This window comes from Pongo abelii, chromosome 11 (genome assembly GCF_028885655.2).
Source record: "Pongo abelii isolate AG06213 chromosome 11, NHGRI_mPonAbe1-v2.0_pri, whole genome shotgun sequence".
Taxonomy (NCBI): Eukaryota; Metazoa; Chordata; class Mammalia; order Primates; family Hominidae; genus Pongo; species Pongo abelii.
In genome coordinates, this window is record NC_071996.2 from 137,071,045 (window position 1) to 137,093,703 (window position 22,659).

At 36.0% G+C, this 22,659-nt stretch overlaps 1 protein-coding gene across 10 annotated transcripts in view; it reads right to left on the reverse strand.

Annotated features, from left to right (window-relative positions):
* Positions 1–22,659, reverse strand: part of USP40 (ubiquitin specific peptidase 40) — a 90,870-nt gene that overhangs the window by 62,632 nt on the left and 5,579 nt on the right. For 3 of the 10 annotated variants that reach the window (XM_024243580.3, XM_024243583.3, XM_054550009.2), the window contains exons 5-10: positions 19,837–20,001; positions 17,362–17,508; positions 14,333–14,476; positions 12,055–12,183; positions 5,211–5,306; positions 3,600–3,707 (exon numbers count right to left, since the gene is read on the reverse strand). In XM_024243580.3, coding sequence (XP_024099348.2) covers positions 3,600–3,707; positions 5,211–5,306; positions 12,055–12,183; positions 14,333–14,476; positions 17,362–17,508; positions 19,837–20,001 — 789 coding nt within the window. The remainder of the gene's footprint in view (positions 1–3,599; positions 3,708–5,210; positions 5,307–12,054; positions 12,184–14,332; positions 14,477–17,361; positions 17,509–19,836; positions 20,002–22,659) is intronic. The other 7 variants (XM_024243579.2, XM_063713132.1, XM_063713134.1 and 4 more) reach the window with 3 other exon arrangements.

Sequence of the window (22,659 nt, forward strand, 5' to 3'; positions counted from 1 at the left end):
GGGTCTTGCTATATTGCCAGGACTGGTCTTAAACTCCTGGGCTCAAGCAATCCTCTTGCCTAGACCTCCCTTTTGCTGGAATTACAGGTGTGAGCCACCACGTCCAGCCTATGTTAGGTATTATACATAATCTAGTGATAGTTTAAAGAATAGAGGAGGATGTGACTAGGCCATATGCAAATACTATGCCATTTCATGAAAGAGACTTGAGCATCTGCAGATTTGGGTGTCATCTGGGGATTCTAGAACCAATCCCCCATAGATATGGAACGACATAGTTAGACTCTCAGAAAAAGAAACAGAGATGAGGCAGAAAAAGAAATTGAAGAAATAATGGCCAAAATTTTTCCAAAATTTAAAAAAAGACTTTGGACCACAGATATTAAAAATACTTAGCAATAGAATGTAAATAAACACAAGGAACACAATACCTAAATACATTATTGTCAAACTGCTGAAAACCAAAGATAAAAAGAAAATCTTAAAAGTAGACCAAGAAAAAGAAACATTACATTCAAGAGAATGAAATAAAAAATGACAGTTGGCTTCTCATCCAACATACTGGAAGCCAGAACACAATGGGCCTCTTTAAAACACTGAGAAAAACACAAAAATGATTAACTTATAATTCTATATCTATCAAAAATATCACTAAAAAATGGAGGTAAAATAAATATTTTCAGACAAAATCTGAAAGCATTTTTCACCTGCAATTCTGAACTTCAAGAAATGCTAAAGGAAACTCTCTAGGTTGAAGGGAAATGATATTAAATGCAAACCTGGATAAATAATGAGCAGTAAACTCCAGAAAAGATAAATACGAAACACTATTCTTTCCTTAATTTCTTTAAAAGTCACTAAAGTGTTTAAGCAGAAGTAGTAATGTATAGTGGAATTTACATTATATGTAATGGTAAAATATAAGAAGGCAATAGTAGGAAAAATGGGAATGGGAAAATGAAATTATACTATTGTAAGCATCTTACAGTACACATAAAGTGGTATAATATTAATTTGTAATTTATCATGTTAATTTATATATAGTGTAATCGCTAGATGAAATTAAATAAATAGATTAAAAAGACAACAAAAGAGCTAAAAATGGGACACTAAAAATTTATTAATTAATCCAAAAGAAGGCAGGAAAGGAAAAAGAAAATAACAAAGAATAGAGGAGAAATAGAAAACAAATAGCAAGATGAGAGATTCAAAGCCAGCCATATCAATTATATTAATGTAAATAACTAAACATTCTAATAAAAGGGAAGAGACCGTCAAACTCTCAGTCATCTGACAGAAAACAGAATAGCAGAGAAAATCAACACAGGCAAAGTTGTTTTCTTGAAAAGTTTAATAAACTTGATAAACCCCAGCAATGAAAAAGAAAGCTAAAAAAAGACAAATTATCAATATCAGAAATGAAAAAGGAAACATAAGTTCATATTCTATAGACACTAAACGGATAATATGGTGAGATTTTAAACAACTTTATGCCAACAAATTTAACACCTCAGATACATGAACAAATTCCTTAAAAACCATAATTTTCCAAAATAAACAAGATCCAACTTCATACTAAGACACACATGTATAAGAAAGCTTATATGGCTACATTAATACCAGACAAGGTAGATTTCAAGGCAAGGAATATTAGCAGAGATAAAGACAAGCATTTCTGGTGTGGTGGCTCATGCCTGTACTCCCAGCACTTTGGAAGGCCAAGGTGGGAGGCTCTCTTGAGCCCAGAAGTTCGAGACCAGCCTGGACAACATACAGAGACACCATCTCTACAAAATGAAAAATAAAAAAAAAGAACACATAGCCAGGTGTGGCCAGGTGTGCCTGTGGTCGCAAGTACTCAGGAGGTTGAGCTAGGAGAATCACGTGGGCCCAGGAGGTCAAGGCTGCAGTGAGCTGTGACTGTGCTCCTACACTTCAGTCTGAGTGACAGAGCAAAACTCTGTCTCAAAAAAAAGGCAAGCATTTCACGCCAGGAGGCAATAACAATCCTAAATGTGTATGTACCTAATAATATAGCTTCCAGAAGATACATGAAGCAAAAACTGTCAAAAATTTTTTTTAAAAAAATGAGACAAATCCACAATTATAGTTGGGAGATTTAAAAATTCCTCAGTAATTAATAGAAAAGGCAAAAAAATATACAATAAGAATAGAGAAGAAACAAAGAACACAATCAATTTGATCTAGTTGCCACTTGTGAAATGCTACATCCAACAACTGCAGAAAACAACTTCTTTAGTGAACACAGAACATTGAGCAGGACAGACAACACTCTGAACCATAAAACAAGTCCTAAGAAATTCAAAAGAACTGAACTCATATAGAGTATGTTCTCAAAGTACAATGAAATTAATTAGAAATCAATTTACTGACATAACAAAAAGATAACTAGAAACCCCCTAAATATTTGGAAATTGACCAACACACCTCCAAAGAACTCAAGAGCCAAAGAAAAAATAAGAGAAATTAGAAAATATTTCAAACTGAATGAAAATGAAAGCTTGTTGAATATAACTGTCTGACTACATTCAACAATATAACTATAATCAACAATATAACTTGTTGAATATAACTAGTGCTTGGAAGAAAATTTATAGCTTTAAAAGTGTGTATTAGAAGGTTAAAAAAAAAACTGAGTTACCAACCCAAGTAGCTAGAAAAAGATGATCAAATTAAGTCCCAAGAAGTAGAAGAAAATACTTGAAAATAAGAACAGATATCAATGAAATAGAAAATAGAAAAGCAATAGAGAAAATCAATAGCATTGCATCAAATTATATCTAAGGCAAAAGTTGGCTTCTTGAAAAGGAAAAAATTAACTTGATGGCCAGGCGGATCACTTGAGTCCAGGAGTTTGAGACCAGCCTGGGTGACATGGCAAAATCCCGTCTCTACAAAAATTAGCTAGGTGTGGTATCACATGCCTGTAGTCCCAGCTACTCAGGAGGCTGAGGTAGGAGAATCACAGGAGCCTGGGAGGTGGAGGCTGCAGTGAGCTGAGGTCGTGCCGCTGCACTCCAGCCTGGGCAACAGAGTGGACCTCAACTCAAAACAAAACAAAACAAAAAAAAACCAAAAAAAACTTGATAACCCCCAAGCAACACTGATGAAAAAAGGTGAGAAAATAAAAATTATTAATATAAGAAATGAAAATGGAACATAGCTTCAGGTTCTACAGACACTAAAAGGATAATGAGATATTTTGAACAAGTTTATGCCAATAAATTTGATACCGTAGATAAAAAGGCAAATTCCTTTACTAGAATTTTGTGTAAAAAATCAAGTGAAATCTGGGTGAATACCTGAAGACATTTCTCTAAGTAAAATGATAAGCTTTAGGGTATGAACTCTGATATTTTTTAGGAGTTGCTCCCCACTATTTTTGCTTACTTCTTGTTTCTATGATAAATAACTCAGTAATACTTAATAAGTAACTTAGTGGGATTCTAGCCATTATACAAATATGGTGATTTTATTTTCACCTATTTTAAATATCCTTCTGCAAAGGAATTCATGTTGTTGGGATCATAATGAAATTTCTTGGGACAAGGACTTCCCAAAACGATGCCATGTATTACCTTACGCAGTGGTCCATGCTGTTTTCTGTACTTCTTGTTCCAAGATATTCCTATCTTTTTCAAAAGTTTCTGGCCCAGCTGATCAACAGGAATTAGATTATTTTCCTCCTTATGAAAGAAACACAGTCACTCAAGAAAATCTGATGAGAAATAATTGCATACTTACAAATTCAAAGAGACCAACAGGATTATACCTAATTAAATATGGCTAGAACAGCAAACACGTAAGTTGATTCCATCATAATTATTTTATTATAAAAAGTTTTTTAAAAACTGGTTAAGCCTCAGTTGAGAAAACTTGGATTTTTGCCATTTTCCATGTGCCACAGTTTAACCATTTGAAGAGCAATATCAAAAGTAGCCCAAGGTTTGGTAAATTCCCAACATTAAAAAGGAATTTTCCATTTAAATGTGTAAATTACTGACATTAAACAAGAATTTTGGAAGAAATACGTTAAGTGCAAAAACAAAGATGATTAATGTCTTATCCAAATGTTTTGAAGCATAAACAAGTTCTAAAAGGGGGTGAGATGTAGCGCTGACAGACTGAATTGTATCTCCCCAAAACTCATATGTTGAATTCTTAACCTACAATATTTCAGAATGTGACCACATTTGGAGATTAGACCTTTAAAGAGGTGATTAAGGTAAAACGAGGCTGTTTTCCATTTTAGAGTAGGCCCTGAGTAAGTCTGACTGGCATTATCATAAGAAGATGAAGTTTGGACAAAGTGACACCAGGGAAGCACACACACAGAAGAAACACCATGTGAGGACACAGGAAGAAGATGGCCATCTGCAAGCCAAGGAGAGAGGCCTCAGAAGAAACCAAAACTGCCAACACCTTAATCTTGGACTTCCAGCCTTCAAAACTGTCAGAAAATACATTTCTATCATCTAAACCATGCAGTCTGTGGCATTTTGTCATGGCAGCCCTAGCAAATTCATACAGTAGTCATAGATCAATATAATTAAAGTACTCGGCCCAGGTCCCTAGCAGGAAGTATTAACAAATCATTTATTAAGGATGAATGAATAAATGAAAGAAGACCTCACATCTTTAAAACAGCATATTAAACAAACTTTAAAAGTCATCTACTTGAGATATTATCAGTGAGTGCTAGGAATGAAAAAGGGGACATACTTTCAGGTCACATAGACATTAAAAGGATAATATGGAAATGCAATAAATTGCAAAACAGCATTTAGTAAAGCTCAATTTGGTTTAAAATGACAATAATAGCCAAAAAAGTCATAACCCAATTCCAATATACATATATAAACATAAAGAAAACAGAATGCAAAGAATATATATCAAAGTGTTAACAATAACTGTCAGTATCTGGCCTATTTATACTTTTCATCTTTTTTATATATTTTCTGTTTTTTTCTTGAATTTTCTACCATGAATATGTATTTCATTCATAACCAGAAAATCCCCACAAAAATCATTAAAATATAGATACAGAGAATGTCCTTAAGGAAAAAGACTATGAATGGTAATAATATCATATCTAGCAACTAAACCGCATATATTCTTACATATATACACATGCACACTTACACACAATACATACCATACATACAAATACATACACACACATACTATACCTCTAATAAGATTGCTTTTAGAATCATCAGTGGATGATCAATCTCTTCTTCACTCTGGAGATCTTTCAGATTCACATCTGGTTTACTTTTTTCCTCCTAGGAAGGAAAACAGTATGAGTTTCTATCACTAATCCCTTAAAAAGTAACAAAATAGGAATGTTGGCCAGGCACAGTAGCTCACACCTGTAATCCCAGCAATTTGGGAGGCCGAGGCAGAGGGACTGCTTGAGCCCGGGAGTTCAAGACCAGCCTGGGCAACATAGAGAGACCAGGACACTCTACAAAAAAATTAAAAAAATTAGCCAGGAGGTTGAGGTGGGAGGACTGTTTGAGCCCAGGAGGTCAAGGCTGCAGTGAGCCGTGATTGCGCCACTGCACTCCAGCATAGGTGACACAGAGCAAGACGCTGTCCAAAAAAAAAAGGTTTCAAGATGATGAAACAGTGGTAAAAACATCACAATAATCTGCATATGCTTGGAATCAGGCAGACCTGGCTTTGAATTCCAGCTCCTGGTTGAGCAATCCTGGACAATTTACTTCATCTCTCTGGTTTTAGTTGTAAATTGGGAATATGAAACAAGTAAAGCTTCTAGCACAATACACGCAGTGGGTTCCAATATTTTCCAGCTTAGCACTACTTTAGCTACATTTTACATAATTTGATATGTTGCGTTTTCATTAAAATTCAGTTCAAAGTATTTTTTGGTCTTCATCCTGTATGGTCTCATTCACTTGTGTTGACCTAAGGAAATTCTACTCATCCTCGCAGGCCAGGCTCAGCTTAAATACTCCTTTCTATTTCCTGATCATCCAAGTTTTCACCTCATTTTATGAAGGTATTGGGGAACATGTCAAAATTCCCCGGTAAGTTATTCTCATTGCTTTTTATTTCCATACATGCCATCTTGCAGAAGTATTTTAAATGGACTTAAAACCAGAAATACAGATAGTCCTAAACAATGCAAGCCAAAAATAAATAATCAATAAGTGATGGAAAAATATGGCAGGCCAGATACAACCATCCTGCTACAAAATTACTAAAAATGCTAGATAAAGTAAAACCAAAACAAATAAAAACATCTTAAACACACCATGAGCTTGCAAGAACATCAGGGAAAACTATTCTGAGGTCAAAAAGTGAAATGGGAATGTGGGGAAGAAATCCAAAGATGAGGTCTCCAGCTCTGCAACTGCTATGGCCAGAGTAGTTAGGTTCCCCCAAAATTCATACGTTGAAACCTAATCACCAATGCAATAGTATTAAGAGGTGGGGTCTTCAGGAGATAATTAGGTCGCAAAAGATGAGCCCTCATGAATGGGAGTAGTGCCTTTATAAAAAAGGCCTGAAGGAGTTTTGTGTGTCCTTTCTTCCATGTGAGGACACAGCAAGAAAGTGTCATCTATGAAGCAGAACAAGTCCTCACAGACACAAAATCTGCTGGTGCCTTAATCTTGACTTCCCAGCCTCCAGAACTGTGAGCAATAAATTTCTGTTGTTTACAAATTACCAAGTCTAAGTGTTGTGATAGAGCAGCCTGAACCTGAATGGACTAAGACACAGATCTTGCTGACACTGAACTTCCATTTTGATGCCCATACAGGACAGAGTTGGGGAGAGAAAGCCTAGGCCTACCCAAAGGAGGGAGTCGAGGGACTGGTCTTTCAAACAACAATCAATTCTCCAATTCTCTGACATCAACTAGGTGTCACACAATTGTATTCAATTCTGACACTATCAGGTGATAGCACAGACTCCGTAAGTTGAGGACTCAGTCCCGTAAGACTGTCCCCTACTTCAAACACCAACCACATACGGGGTCCCTAGGGTACTCACACTTCTGCCTGGTTGATTACAAATTCTAGGGTTCCCATCACCCCAACTCAGGTTCATAATTTTCTGGAACAACAGTAAGAACTCAGGAACTTATACTACACTTTATTATAAAGGATATAAATGAATAGCCAGATGGAGACAGACATAGGGCAAGGTCCAGAAGTGTCCAGAGTTCAGGAAACTCTGTTTCCGTGGAGTCGCGGTGGCCACCCTCCCAGCATGAAAATGTGTTCACCAACCCAGAAATGCCCCAAACCTCATTTTTCAAGCGGTTTCACTGAAGTTTCATTACAGAGGCATGACCGATTACATAAATCACTGGTCACTGGTGACTGAACTCACTTTCCTGTCTCTCTCCCCTCCCCAAGGTCAAGGAAGCAGGGCTGAAAGTTTCAACCCTCTAATAATGGGACTGGATTCTCTGGCAACCAGCCTCCATCCTGAGGCATCTAAGAGTGACTTCATTAACATCAACTCAGGTATGGTGGAAAGGGGCCCATTATGAATAACAAAAGACACTCCTATCACTCAGGAAGTTCCAAGGAGCTCTGTGCTAGGAACAGGAACTGGAAAAGATGACCAAATATATACTTTTTAATATATCACAATGACAAAATCCAGCAAAAAGTTGGAATCCCTAAATGGCTATACCTTCAATATAATCACAACCTAGAAAAAAAATCCACCTTATAATAAAGGACAATGAGGAACTGGCTTGCCTTGACCTTGATACTTGATGAAGGGGGAAAAATGTCCTTTAATAATCACAAGTAGGTCCTCATGTGGGTTTGTGTCTCAAATTCATACTAGCTGTATCACTCTAAAACCATCAAATTGATTTTAATGTTGTTAAGGGCTGGTAGCGATCCTAGGCTTGTGTTAGAGACAAACACAAATCTTTCTTGGAAGAAGGCACCTTTAACTCAGTCCTCAAATTACTCCCGTAAATCAAGTTCTTAAAAAGCAAACAAACAAGCAAAGCAAGAAGCCTACAGTCCACAATACCAAAATCACAAGGAAATAGAATCAGCAACATCAGAAGATATCCAAGTCAGACCTACAAAGTCTTCAGATGCTGCAATTATCAGAGAGAAAATAATAAAATAAGTATGTTTAAGGTGCTTGAAGAAATTTATGACAATGGAATAAGAGATTTAAAAATGACAGGAGGGAAGAGGCAAACCGGCATTGTAGAGATGATGCTTGAGCCTATGAGCCAAACATAAGACAAGTTGATCCAGGTGACATATAGGGTGGACCCAGTCCTCCTCCACTCTGCTAGTGTCTGAGCCTGGCCATGTTGGGACAGGCTGGTCCAGTCATAGAGCTGCCAACTGGATGTTGTCATGGAGCCTTCTTTGCCCCACTTCCTCAAATGTGCAAGATGATGTTCCAAATGATGCCAACCATCTGTGAAGCCAAAGTCCCCCCAGGAAGCTGGAGGCATGGATCAGGCTCCTCTTTATAGCCAGACCTACATTCACATTTTGCAGTTAGTGGCCTCCATGCTAGAAGAAAGGGATCATCTTCCAGGCACACTAAGAGAGACTAAAATGTTGGCTTTAATCCAGGGAAAATTACATGACATTGGTCCTGAAAACTCCTCCTTACAGGCAGTACCTACTAAAGAACTCCATGTACGCAGGGCACAGCTCCTTCAAAGGGAAGAAGTAATTGCTGAACTATAAGTAGAAAGAACACTACCTGGCCCTGGCTACGATTAGAATATTTGGGACCCTTTGTCTGTGGGCACAGGGGATCTGTCAGGATAACGGTAGTAAAGAGACAAGCACAGTGTCCACCAGATATATCTACTGCAGGTGAAATTCTTAAAGCACAAAATCATTATCTGAACACCATGAAGCTCTGGATGAAAAGCTAGTGATTCTTAAACAACAGAACAATAAGAAAAAAAAATAACAAATGGGATGCTTGATAGCCATTAACAAGAAAACATACCAAGCACAATATTCTATTGTTCTCTAAGGCCTGAGGAAGACCTTGCTAAGGTGTTAGAGCTTCAAAAATGGACAGGCAGTGCAGAGACTGAAGCCACATGAAGGAATGCCTGCCTGCCCTTCAAGTCATGTCATAGAACTGGGAAGAGATCCTGATGCTGCTAGAAAGAAGCTGATCAATTCTGAAGAAATAAGCACAAAACTGCAAAAGAGATGTCCAGGAAACCACAACCCAAAAGAAAGTCAAGGAAGAGAGAATCACTACTCTCAAAACATGCTGCCTCACCAGAGTGTGAAGCTGCCTTTGTACATGACCTCAATGATAAACCTGAAGATGAAATTGCAAACAGATACTTTATGCATCAAAAAACTGAGGATAAATATTGCCAGCTAGAAAAATACCTCAAATCTTCAAACTGGCTGAGCAAAAACTGTAGCAGGCATCGAGGAATGTAGGGGCACACTCCCTGAGGTTGAACCTCGGCTGGCACAGAGGCTGGGGGTACTTCCTAAGACTGAAGAGAGACACGGCAATATTGAAAAAGGTCACAACAGGTGGAGGCACAACTGGAAGAAAAGAGCCATGAACTGCAATGGGAATAGGCAAGGCAAAAAAAATGAACACCATAATAAACATTTACCAGACATGGACAAGCTTCGATCAGAATCTAATGAAAGGCTTCATCTTAAAGAGAGAGCAAAATAAAGCCTATTTGATAAGATAAGGGGAGTTTAAGGCGGAGTGAGAAGGCCACTTTCTTAAGGATTCTCTACTGTGGGAAACTAAAAATACAAGAAGGTAGTTCGAGGGAAGGTATAGTAACACGGTAAGGATCGGCTCAAATTAAACATGGTACATTAAGGGCCGAAACACAGTAGATGAGGATAACAAGTGTTTAACTTCATCAAATTGGGAAGGTGCCCGGCAAGCTGGTATCTTGGCAAATGTGACACAAGCATTTGAGAGCGATGCTTGTACAGCTTTCCCAAGCCAGAATGGGAGTTCCATTCACTGCAGTAAGCAAAAGAAATGGAAGGCAAAGGATTTGGACAGGTAAAACAAAACTGTCTTTTTCCATAGATGACTTCAACATAAGAGTGTTTAGCAAGATTATTGGTTGTTAGTGTACAAATTGTTTAATATTTTATATATTTTAGTATATAAAATCAATATACTAAACAAAGTTGCATTTCAATACACCAGCCACAAACACTCCAGAAAACAGAAAATTTAGGCATAGATCATCTCCCTGGTAAACAGGTTCCTGGTAGAACACAGTTTGACTTTTTTTCATATCCAAACTTTACAGAACATATATCTCTCAATACGTTCCAAATACAACTGATAGAACGTCAGAAATACAGATGAACATTTTGAAAAGCTGGCTGAGGGTCATCAAAGGGACTGTGCATCTTGAATACTGCTGGCACCACGAGATGCCATATTACAAGCAAATGTGCAGCAAGTATTCATCAACAACAGCATTAACTTTCTGATAACAGGAAGCTATGCTTTAAGCATTTTACATCCTAACATTACAGTTTGTGACTTACTTATAGATGTTTTACTGTGTCTGGGGTTGATGTGAAATAGATTATAATTTCCCGGGAACTAGACACCGGTTAGCACTTTCCCTCAGAACATCTGCAAACTCTTTTTTTGAGAAATATTATAAAACTTTTTAATAAGACATTAAAGGGACTTTAGAAAATGTAAAGGTATATCTTGTGCACATATGAAGACAGGAAATCCCACTGGATATGTGTGTGCATATGTGTATGTGCACACACGTGTACATCTGTGAGATTACTGACAAGGTGATTCTAGAAATGTACACAGAAGCATAAAAAATGAAGACAGGTCCCACACTCCTGAAGAATGACAGCATGTAGGGAGACTTGTCCTACCAGAGATCAAGACTTATTACAAAGCTATGGAAATTGACAATGTGGTATTTGCCCAGGAATAGAAAAAAATGAACAATGGAATAGAATAGAGAGCTGAAAAACAGACTCACACAAAAATGAACAGTAGACATAACAGAACTGCCACAGTAGATTGGTAGAGAAAAATTGATTACTCAATAAATAGAAATAGGTAATTTTTTCAAGTGGAAAAAAATCCTTCTTATACCTCTCATAGGAAACCATTCTAGGAAGATCAAAGTTTTAAATGTAATTCAATCAGTGGTTATTGAGCACTGTTTCAAAGAGCAACCATGAAAGACATGACTACATATAATAAACAGGACAAAATTCACTCTGATTTTAAATCCTATTGTGAAAGCTATAGACACGGGATTTATTGTTTTTATCACATGTTCACCTGCCATCTGCAGCATACAAAATTAATATTGTGTGTTATCTAAACCAATGCTCATTTTATTTTTCAGAAAAAATTCAATAATTGTCAACTATAGGAACTGTGCTGTCTCTTTATGATAATGGAGTAACTGTATAGCTAAGGAATGGTTCCAGATTACAGGAGAGTTAGCTACCTAAATACCATGCTTGACACTGGATTTGACGCTAGAATGGGGGAAAAACTGCCATGAAGGATATGAACTGGAAAACTGGTGGAATCTGAACATAACTATTAGACAACAGTATTATATCAATGTTAGAAGTTCCTTATTTTAATCAATGCTCATGTAAGATAATATCCTTGGTTTTAGAAGACAAACACTGAAGTATTTAGTGGTAAAGTGACCTGGTGTCTTCGACTTAATTTCAGATGGTTTGCACTAATACTGATAACGTTAATAATGTATGTCTGTGTATGCACATGCACAAATGTGGCAAAATGTTAACAATCAGAGAATCTAGGTAAAGGGTATACAGGAGGTGTTTTTACTATTCTGGTAATTTTTCTGTATGTGTGAAATTATTTAGAAATAAAAATTTAAAACTTGTATCTGTATTAACTTTCAGTGCCTATCAAAGTTTTCTATAGAGTGGATATATAATAAATGGTAAACAAAATATCCTCAACAAAATAATAGGAATAGAAAAGAAATTGCAAAGATATTTCTAAACAAATTTCTATACGTACTTGAAACTGCCAGTTTCCCAAATGATCAACATCTTTAATATATACATGGTAATGGCCTCCGTAACAGCCACCTTTGTGTATAATAACTGAGAAGAGGTCATATATATATTCTAAGTCATCCAATTCACTCTAAGAGAAAAAAGAACAAAAATATTGATATAGTTTTCATAAAATGCTGATAATAATCAAAAGAAAAAATAATTTCAACTACTGAAATTAGTAAGAAACTTCACTGTTGGTTATTTAAGAGTAAAGATGAATTCAAGTAATTGGCTTTAAATTTAAAATTTTTAAATTAATTGATCTAATGGCCAGTCACACTACACCAATCAAATTCTGCCTCTTAGTTGACCATGAACACATGTAACTGAAAAATACATTACTTTTATGTACTTTGGCTAAGATCATGTAAGCCAATAAAACAATGAAATATGTTACCCTATCAGTGAGTCTGTTGTAGAAATTTTTAGCAAGAGAAACCCATCTTCTTACAATACCTATTTATGCTGCTTTATAGATGCACTCTTCTTTTAAAATGCATCCCCTTTTTTTATTGATATATATCTAGTTGAAATTGTCTTCTATTTCAACTAGGTTGTCATGTGCCTCAAAGTCAAAGCCAGATCAACTATCACCCCTCCTGACACTACAGTCCTCTGTATAGAATAGGAACTTAGTAACTATGACTATCAACTGTTTTTGTTTAGAGGCAGTTTAGTGGAAGAGGTTCTTTCTTGTTTTATTAATTCTATGATCAACATTTTCTATAATTAATATGCTCCATAATCATGAGTGATCAAACAGATGTACTCCTACACTAGCAATTAGAAACAAAATAAAATAAAAAGCTAATTTAGATTAACAGGTACTTTAAAGATGTTTATTTAAATTTCTGATGTAGAAGAAAAAAGAAGCCTGTTTCACATCTGAGGGCTCTAAAACTACATGATATAAGCTCTCTTCTGGCTTTGACATCTAAACTCAAGTCAGTGCTCATCTGTAATGTTCAGATGTACATATGGTGGCCGCTTGATGGGTGTCAGTTATTTTAATAATTTATTTGCTTAAAATATTAAACTTTTTAAGTGGGCAGCATTTTAAAATGTCTAGTACAGGCAAAAGACAAGGTGTACACAAAGATGCCAAGTGACTTTTTTCCATTAATACAGAAATCCAAAAGTAAAATGAATGTGGACCTCCTAGATAAGCGCTCAATTTCTTCACTTATTTCAGTTTTATTACATCAAAGTATGTTAAAATCATGTGACAAACTATCTTTTATAAAACAAGAAACAATTATATTAACTAACTCTGGGAAAATTGTTTATTTGGTTATGTCAATAATAGCCTCAGGGGCAACAGAATATTAGAACCTTTGAGTGGTAATTCAAACAACAACAAAAAAAAACCCAAAAAGCTCAGCAATTTGGCTTGAAGTAAAGGAAGGCCCATTTGTGAAGATCCTGAATTTAAGAATGTTTAGAAAAAGATTACTTTTTTTACACAGAAACTCAATAGCTAGCTAATAAATGTTCTATTCTGAATAAACATATAAGAATGATTTGTGATAAGAAATAATTACTCTTTTCACCCAGACCTTGGCATGTACAGCAATGTTATAAAAAACATTTTTAAATGGCTTATAAAGTAGGTTGATTTTGTAATTAATTTGTTTTCAAAACCTTTTCTTTCCCTATGTCTTAAGGATTACAGATTCTAGACTAGTGAATTTCCATTTGCCTCTTGACTTTCTAGATGCATAAATTCATCATTACATGTAAAATAAACTAAATCCAAATTAGTGGTACCAATTAATGGTGAGTTTTCTAAATGCAGGGTAAACTTCTAATTTTGTTCTTAAATTTTCATTTCAAATATTTTAAAGAAGGGTTTAATAAAAAGAACTTGGAACAAATCTATACTTTGGAAATTCAGAATGACTCTAAATAAATCAGTGGTTCTCAAACAAGGTCAATCTTGCCCATGCTGTCCTCCCAGGAGACATATTTGGCTTTGTCTGAAGACAGTTTTGGTTGTCACAACTGAGGGAGGGGGAGTGAGGATGCTACTGTCATCCAATAGGTAGAGGCAGGGCAGGGATGCTGCTAAACACCCTAATGCATGAGACAGTCTCCCACAACAAAGAATAATTTAACTCAAAATGTCAACAGTGCCAAGGTTTAGAGATTCTGACAATAAACCAACTGAAAATCAGGTCAATAATAGATTCAATCTTGAGAGGGGAAAAGAAAGAATTTAAAAATAAAATAGTTCAAACCTGTTCACAAAAGGGCTTGAGATTGATCCGGAGAGGGAATGTATAACAGCTAGTTTCCTTGTAGCGTTCGCATTTCACAAAATCAAAATTAAATCTTAGTAATGAAACAGTAAGAAAAGGAGGCAGCTTACGTAATTTGGCCGACTGTTAAAAGAAAAATTTACAAAGCTTTTTAAAAACAGGGTTATATAAAAGGATACATAATGTTTCTTAAGGTCTGAAAAAACAACCTATGACACAGTTCTAAGAGAAATATTACATAAACTCATTACCATGGATTCAACATAACTCGATGTCAACTCATCTATTTTATGGGTCTAAAGGTGGAGCCACTCATTTGTGCTTACCATTAATAATTTACAAGCCAGTTTTCTCTTTAGTGTTGCTATCCTGAAATACTATTTGATGAGTGGTGCCTATTTCCTGCCCAATTTCTGGCCTTTCACCTTCATCCTTGGTGTCTCCACTTTACCCGGCAGGTCTACAGTTCTTTTTAATCAGTGAAGAACTGGAGCCTTAACCTGGGACCTAGGAGCCTGTTTTAAAGGATCTGAAATGATACAAAAATTACATGTGCATATATATTTTTCTGAGGAGAAGATTCATAGCTTTCATGAGACTTGCAAAAGGCCTCTAACTTCCCCAAGGGCTAAGACCTATTGATTGGGATTAAGCTGCTTTTTAAGAGTATCAGCTGTGCCCAACCTCTTGGATTATTGGTCTGTGAGGAGAAAAAAAATCCTCCCTGATATATAAAATTACCCATAATCATATATAGCTAACAGTGCTAAAAATATATTTAAAAAAACAGTTCCACAAATCTAGTGGGTAAAAAAAAAAGTTGAATGAAAAAAAAAAAAAACCCAGCAATATAACGACATGGTAGATTTTCAAACAAGCTCTAAAAATGCATCTAAAAAAACTGAGTAACTCAACTATAATGTGGCTGAGAAAAGACTGCTTAGGACAAGAAAATCTGCATTTATTTAGCAGTACAGCCAAACATAAACTTAGAATGCAACAAATCTAATGCATAGAATAGAATATAAATTTAAAAGTATCAAGATTAAAAAACTTCCACTGAAAAAGAATTAAAGAAATGTGATAAAAGGTATATTTAAAAACTGCATTTGTTTAGCAAAAGGTTCTTATTTTGTAATGTGAACATGAAATCTAACCAAAAGCTGAATGTGTAGGTATCTTTCCAACACTGTTCCAAACTCTGAAGTTTATACACCAAAGTGAAATACAAAATAAATAAGCAAATGATAAACCTCTCTCTTTGGGTTTGATGAGGGGGCAAAAACTGGATGGAAATACATGTGAAACAGTATAAAATTCAATCTTCCCGTGAAAGCTATAGGCATAGGGTTTAAGATTTTATTATAGTTTCATCTATAATCTCCAGGATACAAAATCAGTATTGTGCATTATCTAAATCAATGCTCACTTTATTTGCTGGAAAAATTCAATAATTGTCAGCTATAGGAATAGTGCTATCTCTGTCATAATGAAGTGACCGCATAAATATGTCTCTTGTGGTAGCTGTTTAAGACAATGTTCAGTAACCCACTGAGTGAACTGAGCTCAAGTTGATGATGTTTATGAACAGCTCATCACATCACCCATGGCAGTGGGAACATCACCACTGCAGATAATAACGACAGCAGCAGGGTTGATGCCATATTGGCCATAGGTACAAGAAGCTGAGAAGGAAGGGACAGAGAAGGTTACAGACAGCACATCCAGGCCAGAGGACATGGTATTAACGTACATACATAGACACAGATACATTTATCTATAATAATCATTTTTATATTAATGTTAATGAATTACTAGTATTTAGCAATTAACTAGCATTGGTAATGCTTTTGGTGGAAATTAAGTGTGTGAAAAATACATTAAAGAACAATTCCATAGTGAGAAATCACAGGGAATTGTGAAAAGGAAGTATAAATGAATGGCTGCTAAAAGAAAAAGTGGGAAAAAAAACCCACGAAACATTTTTTAAAAATCTGTCCTCCAAAAAGAGTTACTCAGATGTCAGTCTCCCTTAGAACAAATAGATATCCTGGACCCAAAGGGCTTCGCCAGTAAAGCACAGAGAGAGACCTCTCATCAGTACTGGGATAAAACACCAATATGTGGCAGAGGGATTTTCAGAAATGCCAAAGTGCTGACATAATAAATCCCTGCCATATCAGAAAGGAGCTGGAATGTGCAAAACTTAAGATGCATGAAAATAACACCAGGGAGGTGTTCTACTAAGCTAAACAGTAGTTGCCTCTCATTTCTCCTCTTATCAAAGTATCTCTTCTTTCCTGGAATGGAAAATAACTATGAATTATATACTACAGGAATGGCTACTGATATATGAATGTGATGAATAAATTTGAGAAATGTCAGAATTCTATGTTTATTGGTTTGTTTTACTTTTCCCTCTTAGCTCTCACATGGCAAAAGATATCAGTTGCTTTAGTCCTGACTTTCTTTCGTCTTATATTTTGCTTGACTGTACAGAAAGAAAATCAGAAGTATTCTGTTAAATTCCTTAATTAGCAAGTTAAGTACTCCCACCTGGGGGAGGAGGTAAGGCTATATTGGATTTGCCAGAGTGAGGAAGAACATATGTCAAGATTATAAAATAACTGTATATTAAGAAAATGAAGACAGCCATCTATTTTCATAGTAGTAAACAAAGAAAGCAAAGCTCAACAAGCTTCTCAGTGGCAGAAATAAAAATATATACATCTTTTTTCACAACAGTAATTGCAAAAAGGAGAGATACTTACGAAACACTGAGGTACAAATAAAGTTTTCCCCGGAGAAAAGGAAGTTAGGTGAACTGTTGGGTTGAAAGCCTTAAAAATTCATTATTGTAAAAAATTAAAATACAGAAAATGATGTAAATATCTTTTCAATCCTTAGTGTCAACAGCTTCAAGTATATCCTCGAGACTTTTTCATACAAGTTGACTTGTACTAACTACAAAGTGGGGACCCTGGGAAAAAGCAGGTATCTGTCTTTACCTTTGCTGCTTGAACCAGCCTGTCACAAGTTCCACAGTGGTACAAGTTGTCACAATCAAAAACCTCCTCTTCTACATACATGTTCCAGAGAGCATCTTCCAAACCAGATACATTTTTGACTGCTACTGTTAGATCTAAGAAGTCTTCCTGAAATAGACATGAATATAATATTGAAAAACAATTTCAGAGGTTTACAAACACATCATCAACTCACATATATATTGGGAATAATCAGATATATGTTTTCTAAAACATTACAAATAAAGATGTAGATCTCCTGATTAGATGTTGTGAAGTTCATAACACTAAATTATCCTTCTTTTGAAACCAAACTATAATTTAGCTTAAAATATATCAGAAAAAAATAAGAAAAGTTTATGAATTTACTACAGATACAATAAAATCTGTTTTATGAGGAAATATAAACCACAATAAGACACATATCTGAATTCAGAAGTGCATATATACAAGGTATACAGTACTGTTTTAGACTAGACTATAAGAGCAAGGGCAGGGTTGAATTTTCTAATGTAAACTCCATTTCTTTATTTCCTTTTGCTAGGGTTGCCTTAAGATATACTAAAGAAGTTATAAGAAAAAAAAATTATATGACCAGCCTGGTCAATATGGTGAAACCCTATCTCTACTAAAAATACAAAAAAATTAGCTGGGTGTGGTGGTGCATGCCTGTAGTCCCAGCTACTTGGGAGGCTGAGGCAGGAGAATTGCTTGAACCTGGGAGGCGGAGGTCACAGTGAGCCGAGATTGCGCCACTGCACTCCAGCCTGGGCAACAGAGTGAGACTCCATCTCAAAAAAAAGAATTACGTTAAGCTAGGATAAGAAGGTCTTCCTATGAAAATTCAAGAGAATAGTTTGTAAAAGAGGGTTTATGAAATCTGCTATAACTACCTTTGAATCACAATATTTCTAGTAATAAGAACTTACAATTTGGCAAATTTAATTCATATTTATAGTTCTGTATGTGTGTGCAACAGCTTTATTTTAAGAGATTTTGGGGAATGAAAATAGGGCGCTTGTTAACTCATGGTGAAGATTTCAAGTGCTAAAAGTAACATTTATACAGTATATGGTTTATAATATATATGTGAAAAGTTAATGTCTTTAATTTATAATGGCCTTACATATGTTGTTTTGAAAATACTCTGATTTACTACATCATAGCTAAGTCAAGCATGTAGTAATTCAAAGACACACACAACATCTTAATTATTTCCAAACTTAAAAAATCACTTTTTTTTTTTTTGAGACGGAGCCTTGCTCTGTCGCCAGGCTGGAACACAGTGGCGCAATCTTGGGTCACTGCAACCTCCACCTCCTGGGTTCAAGTGATTCTCCTGCCTCAGCATCCTGAAAATCACATATTTTTATATACACATCTATTTTCAAAAAAGCAATTAACACATTTGAAAATGGTAATTTTGGGCCAGGCGCGGTGGCTCATGCCTGTAATCCCAGCACTTTGGGAGGCCGAGGTGGGCAGATCATGAGGTCAGGAGATCGAGACCATCCTGGCTAACATGGTGAAACCTCGTCTCTACTAAAAAAATACAAAAAATTAGCCAGGCATGGTGGTGGGCACCTGTAGTCCCAGCTACTCAGGAGGCTGAGGCAGAATGGCGTGAACCCAGGAGGTGGAACTTGCAGTGAGCCAAGATCGTGCCACTGCACTCCAGCCTGGGCGACAAAGCAAGACTCCAGTTCAAAAAAACAAAAAAAAAAAAAGAAAGAAAATGGTAATTTTGTCCTCATACAAATATACAAACTTCCTTGGCATAAATAACAAAAGCAGCCTTTCATTAAAGGATCAGTGATGAATTCAGTGACAATTGACTATATAAGATCTGTAGGGCAAACAGGATTATATTTACATGAGCAAATTTCCAATTTCTAATTTCCAATTAGATTAAATGGGCAATATGTGCCATTACAAAGAACTGAAGGTTATACTAATTAACACAGGATTACAATAGCTTTATATATAATATATAAACATACGCACACATGTATAAATGAACTTTCTGAAGAATATTAATAAACTAAATCCAATATTTAATTACAAATGTTTGTAAAATTAAACACTCCTCGGTCCTCAGTATTATTTATTTTTATTACCTCCCTAATTAACTTTCTTTACAATATTCCAACCATGATGACACTGGCTTCTCACATGAGGCCACAGTCTTCTATTTGTAAATATCCCCCAAATCTATTTTCCAAATATTAGGGTACTGAATAAAAGATTAAGTTTCAAGATATTTGCTTCTTTCAATCTACATGGAGAAATCTGGATTATAGGCTCATGATTTAGGTGTAGTTAGAAGAAAAAAACCTCAATAAATTACTTTTAGTAATAAACACTTTAATCCTTGTGTGGTATTATACATCATACATTTAATTACATGGATTATAATTTACGACATAACTTATTACTAAAATAATCTGGCATATTTACCTGCCTCTCGCTGACGTTCTTACATTCTTTACAAACAATCTGGTTAACAATGGTTCCATGATACAGACGATTGATGAGGTCATGACCGGAGGTCCCAACTAAAGAAGTTTCCAAAGCGCTGAAGAGGATTCGATTCAGTTCCTGCACATCATGTTGCCTCATTTCCTACAAAACAGGTAACTTTTAGACGTAATTCCGGGCTTCAGATTTTTTAAAACATTAAAAAAACAAACATTAGTCAATAAAAACTCAAGATTTATCAAGCAATCCGAAGATCAGATATAAGAATGACTCAGCAAAACAAGCTGAGCTGGTTAAGAGATTACCACCTATTTTTATTTATACTAAAAAATGAAAATATGAACAGGCTGTGTTCAGTGTGTACATATAACTCAATTCCTTTGACACCCAGAATGTGCATTTATTCTTGTGGGAAACCACACACATGGCCATGCCACAGAAAGCAGAGAGGGATATACCAGGCACAGACCAGTGTCTAAGAGCTGGCAGTGTCTGCACAGGAACACCTCACTGAGATCAGAGCACATGTGAATAGTCTGAATTATCAACAATAGAAAAGAACTAGAATGTACTGCTTTGAAGTAAAAACAACTAAAACAAGACTAACACAGTGTTGCTGAGAAAAAATCCTGATGGAACTTGCTTTAATCCATTATGAGTCACGCAGTTGTGTGTGAACTTCTGCTTAAGAAAAATTTATAACCAAACCAAGGGGCACACCAAGACTGAGAAGTGGAGAAGAGGAGGAAGAGCAGCTGCGGGGAGGGCCAGGAGAGTGAGGCCCCAGGAAGCAGGAGGAGCTGAGGCTTTAAGGAGGGTGGTGAGTGCTGCTGAGAGCTCCTTCTGCTGAGAACAGAGAAGTGTCTTCTGGACTTGGCACAGGGATGTCACTGTTGACTTCAACAAAAAAAGTAGAAAGGAAGGAGAGGAACAAATGGAGAGTTCAGAAGCAGAGGCAATAAGGGAAGACAATTTCAAAAATAAGTTTCAACCAAGAGCAATAGCTCATGCCTAAAATCTCAGCTACCTGGGAGACCGAGGCAGCCGGATGCCTTGAACCCAGGGCTGCAGTGAGCTATGATCATGCCATTGCACTCCAGGCTGGTGACAGTGAGACCTCATCTCAAAAAAAAAAAAAAAAAGTTTCGTGTGAAAAGCAGCAGATAAAGTGGATGAAAGCTGAAGGATTTCTATCTTGCCTTTTAAAATACAAGACCCTCAAGGATGTAATTTATCTAATATCACTGGCTATGATGGGATAGAAAACTTGTGGAAGTTTTCAAGCTCTGTTCCTAAACAGTCCTACACTTGGCAAAGGTACCGCAGAGACCTCCTACCACTGCAGGTCCAGTCCTAGAGGGTTTTCTGCAAGATCTTATTTAGACAAAAAACAAAAAAAATTTTCACAGCATTAAGAAGAAACCAGCAACTTAGTGAAGCTTATTATCAAAAATAAAGAAAAATCTATCAACCAATGACTAGATTAAAAAAAAAAAAACCATGTGGCATATCCATCTAATAGAATCTCATTTGGCAATAAAATGGAATGAAGTATCGACACATACTACAACATGAATGAACCCTGAGAACAGTACTTTAAGTGAAAGAAGACTGTTACGAGACCACCTATTGGATCACTCCATTTCTATGAAATGTCCAGAATAGGCAAATTCATAGAGACAGAAAGGAGGTCAGTGGTTGCCAGCGGCTGAGTTGAGGGGGATGGAAAGTTACTGCTAACGGGTATGGAGTTTCTTTTTGGGGTGGTAAAAATTTTCTAAAATTGATTGTAGTGATGGCTGAACAACTCTGTGAATATGCTAAAAAACACCACTGAACTGTACCCTTTAAAAGAGTGAATTTTGTGGCATGTAAATTATATCTCAATACAGTGTTTTGTTTTTTTTGTTAATTGGATTAACGCCAAATACCAGCCCTACACCAGAAATTTAACATATTTGTTTAGGGAATGTATTATTACCCCATTTTGCTTCAAAGTCCATGCCTTACCTCCTTAATCACATAGTTAGTATCACCTAGTTAAGGAGTGTTCCTGGTTAGAAGACCACCCTTCAGAGTTTACCATTAAAGGCAATATAACAGTATTCCTATCGTATGCTCTTCAACTTCTGTGACAGTTGCTTATACCTGTCTTTGCAGGATTACATCCATCTATTCCATATAAAAATGGTAGACTGGGATTTGTTTGGATTTGTATAGCTGTAACAGCTCATCAATATTTGCAACAAGCACCTTTACTCATTGCTGACAAGTGTGTAGTGTTTGTATACAGTAGAATGCCTTTTAGAACTCAAACAGGAAAGTGAGAGAAAGCCCACATACGACAAGATTCATAAAGAAAATGGAGAAGGTCAGGAGAAAGTCAGGACAGGAATAAAAAGACCTGTCAAGAACCATTTCACTTTTTTGACTGAAGCAAACCTTCAAATCAGAACATGTGGATTCAAACACAAAGCACATAACACACACAGAATTTTTAAAAATTTACTTCCAATGTAATTGATCCATTATCGTTGGTCAAAGACTAAAACACTGATCAACAGTTTTCTATATAAATGGTAGGTAATCTCCATGTAATAGGTGTTGTATCTCAACTAGACTACATAAAGACTCTTAGGGTAGAAATTGTAAAAATCAGCTCTTGTACTTCTCCCCGTTTTTCTAATCTTCTCCTCAGCCCCAAATCACAGCCACTCATAAAATCCCGTATACAGCAAGTGTCTAAAAATATACACCTCTGGCTTGTAATTTTTTAATGTGAGAAGGAAACATTCAAACAAT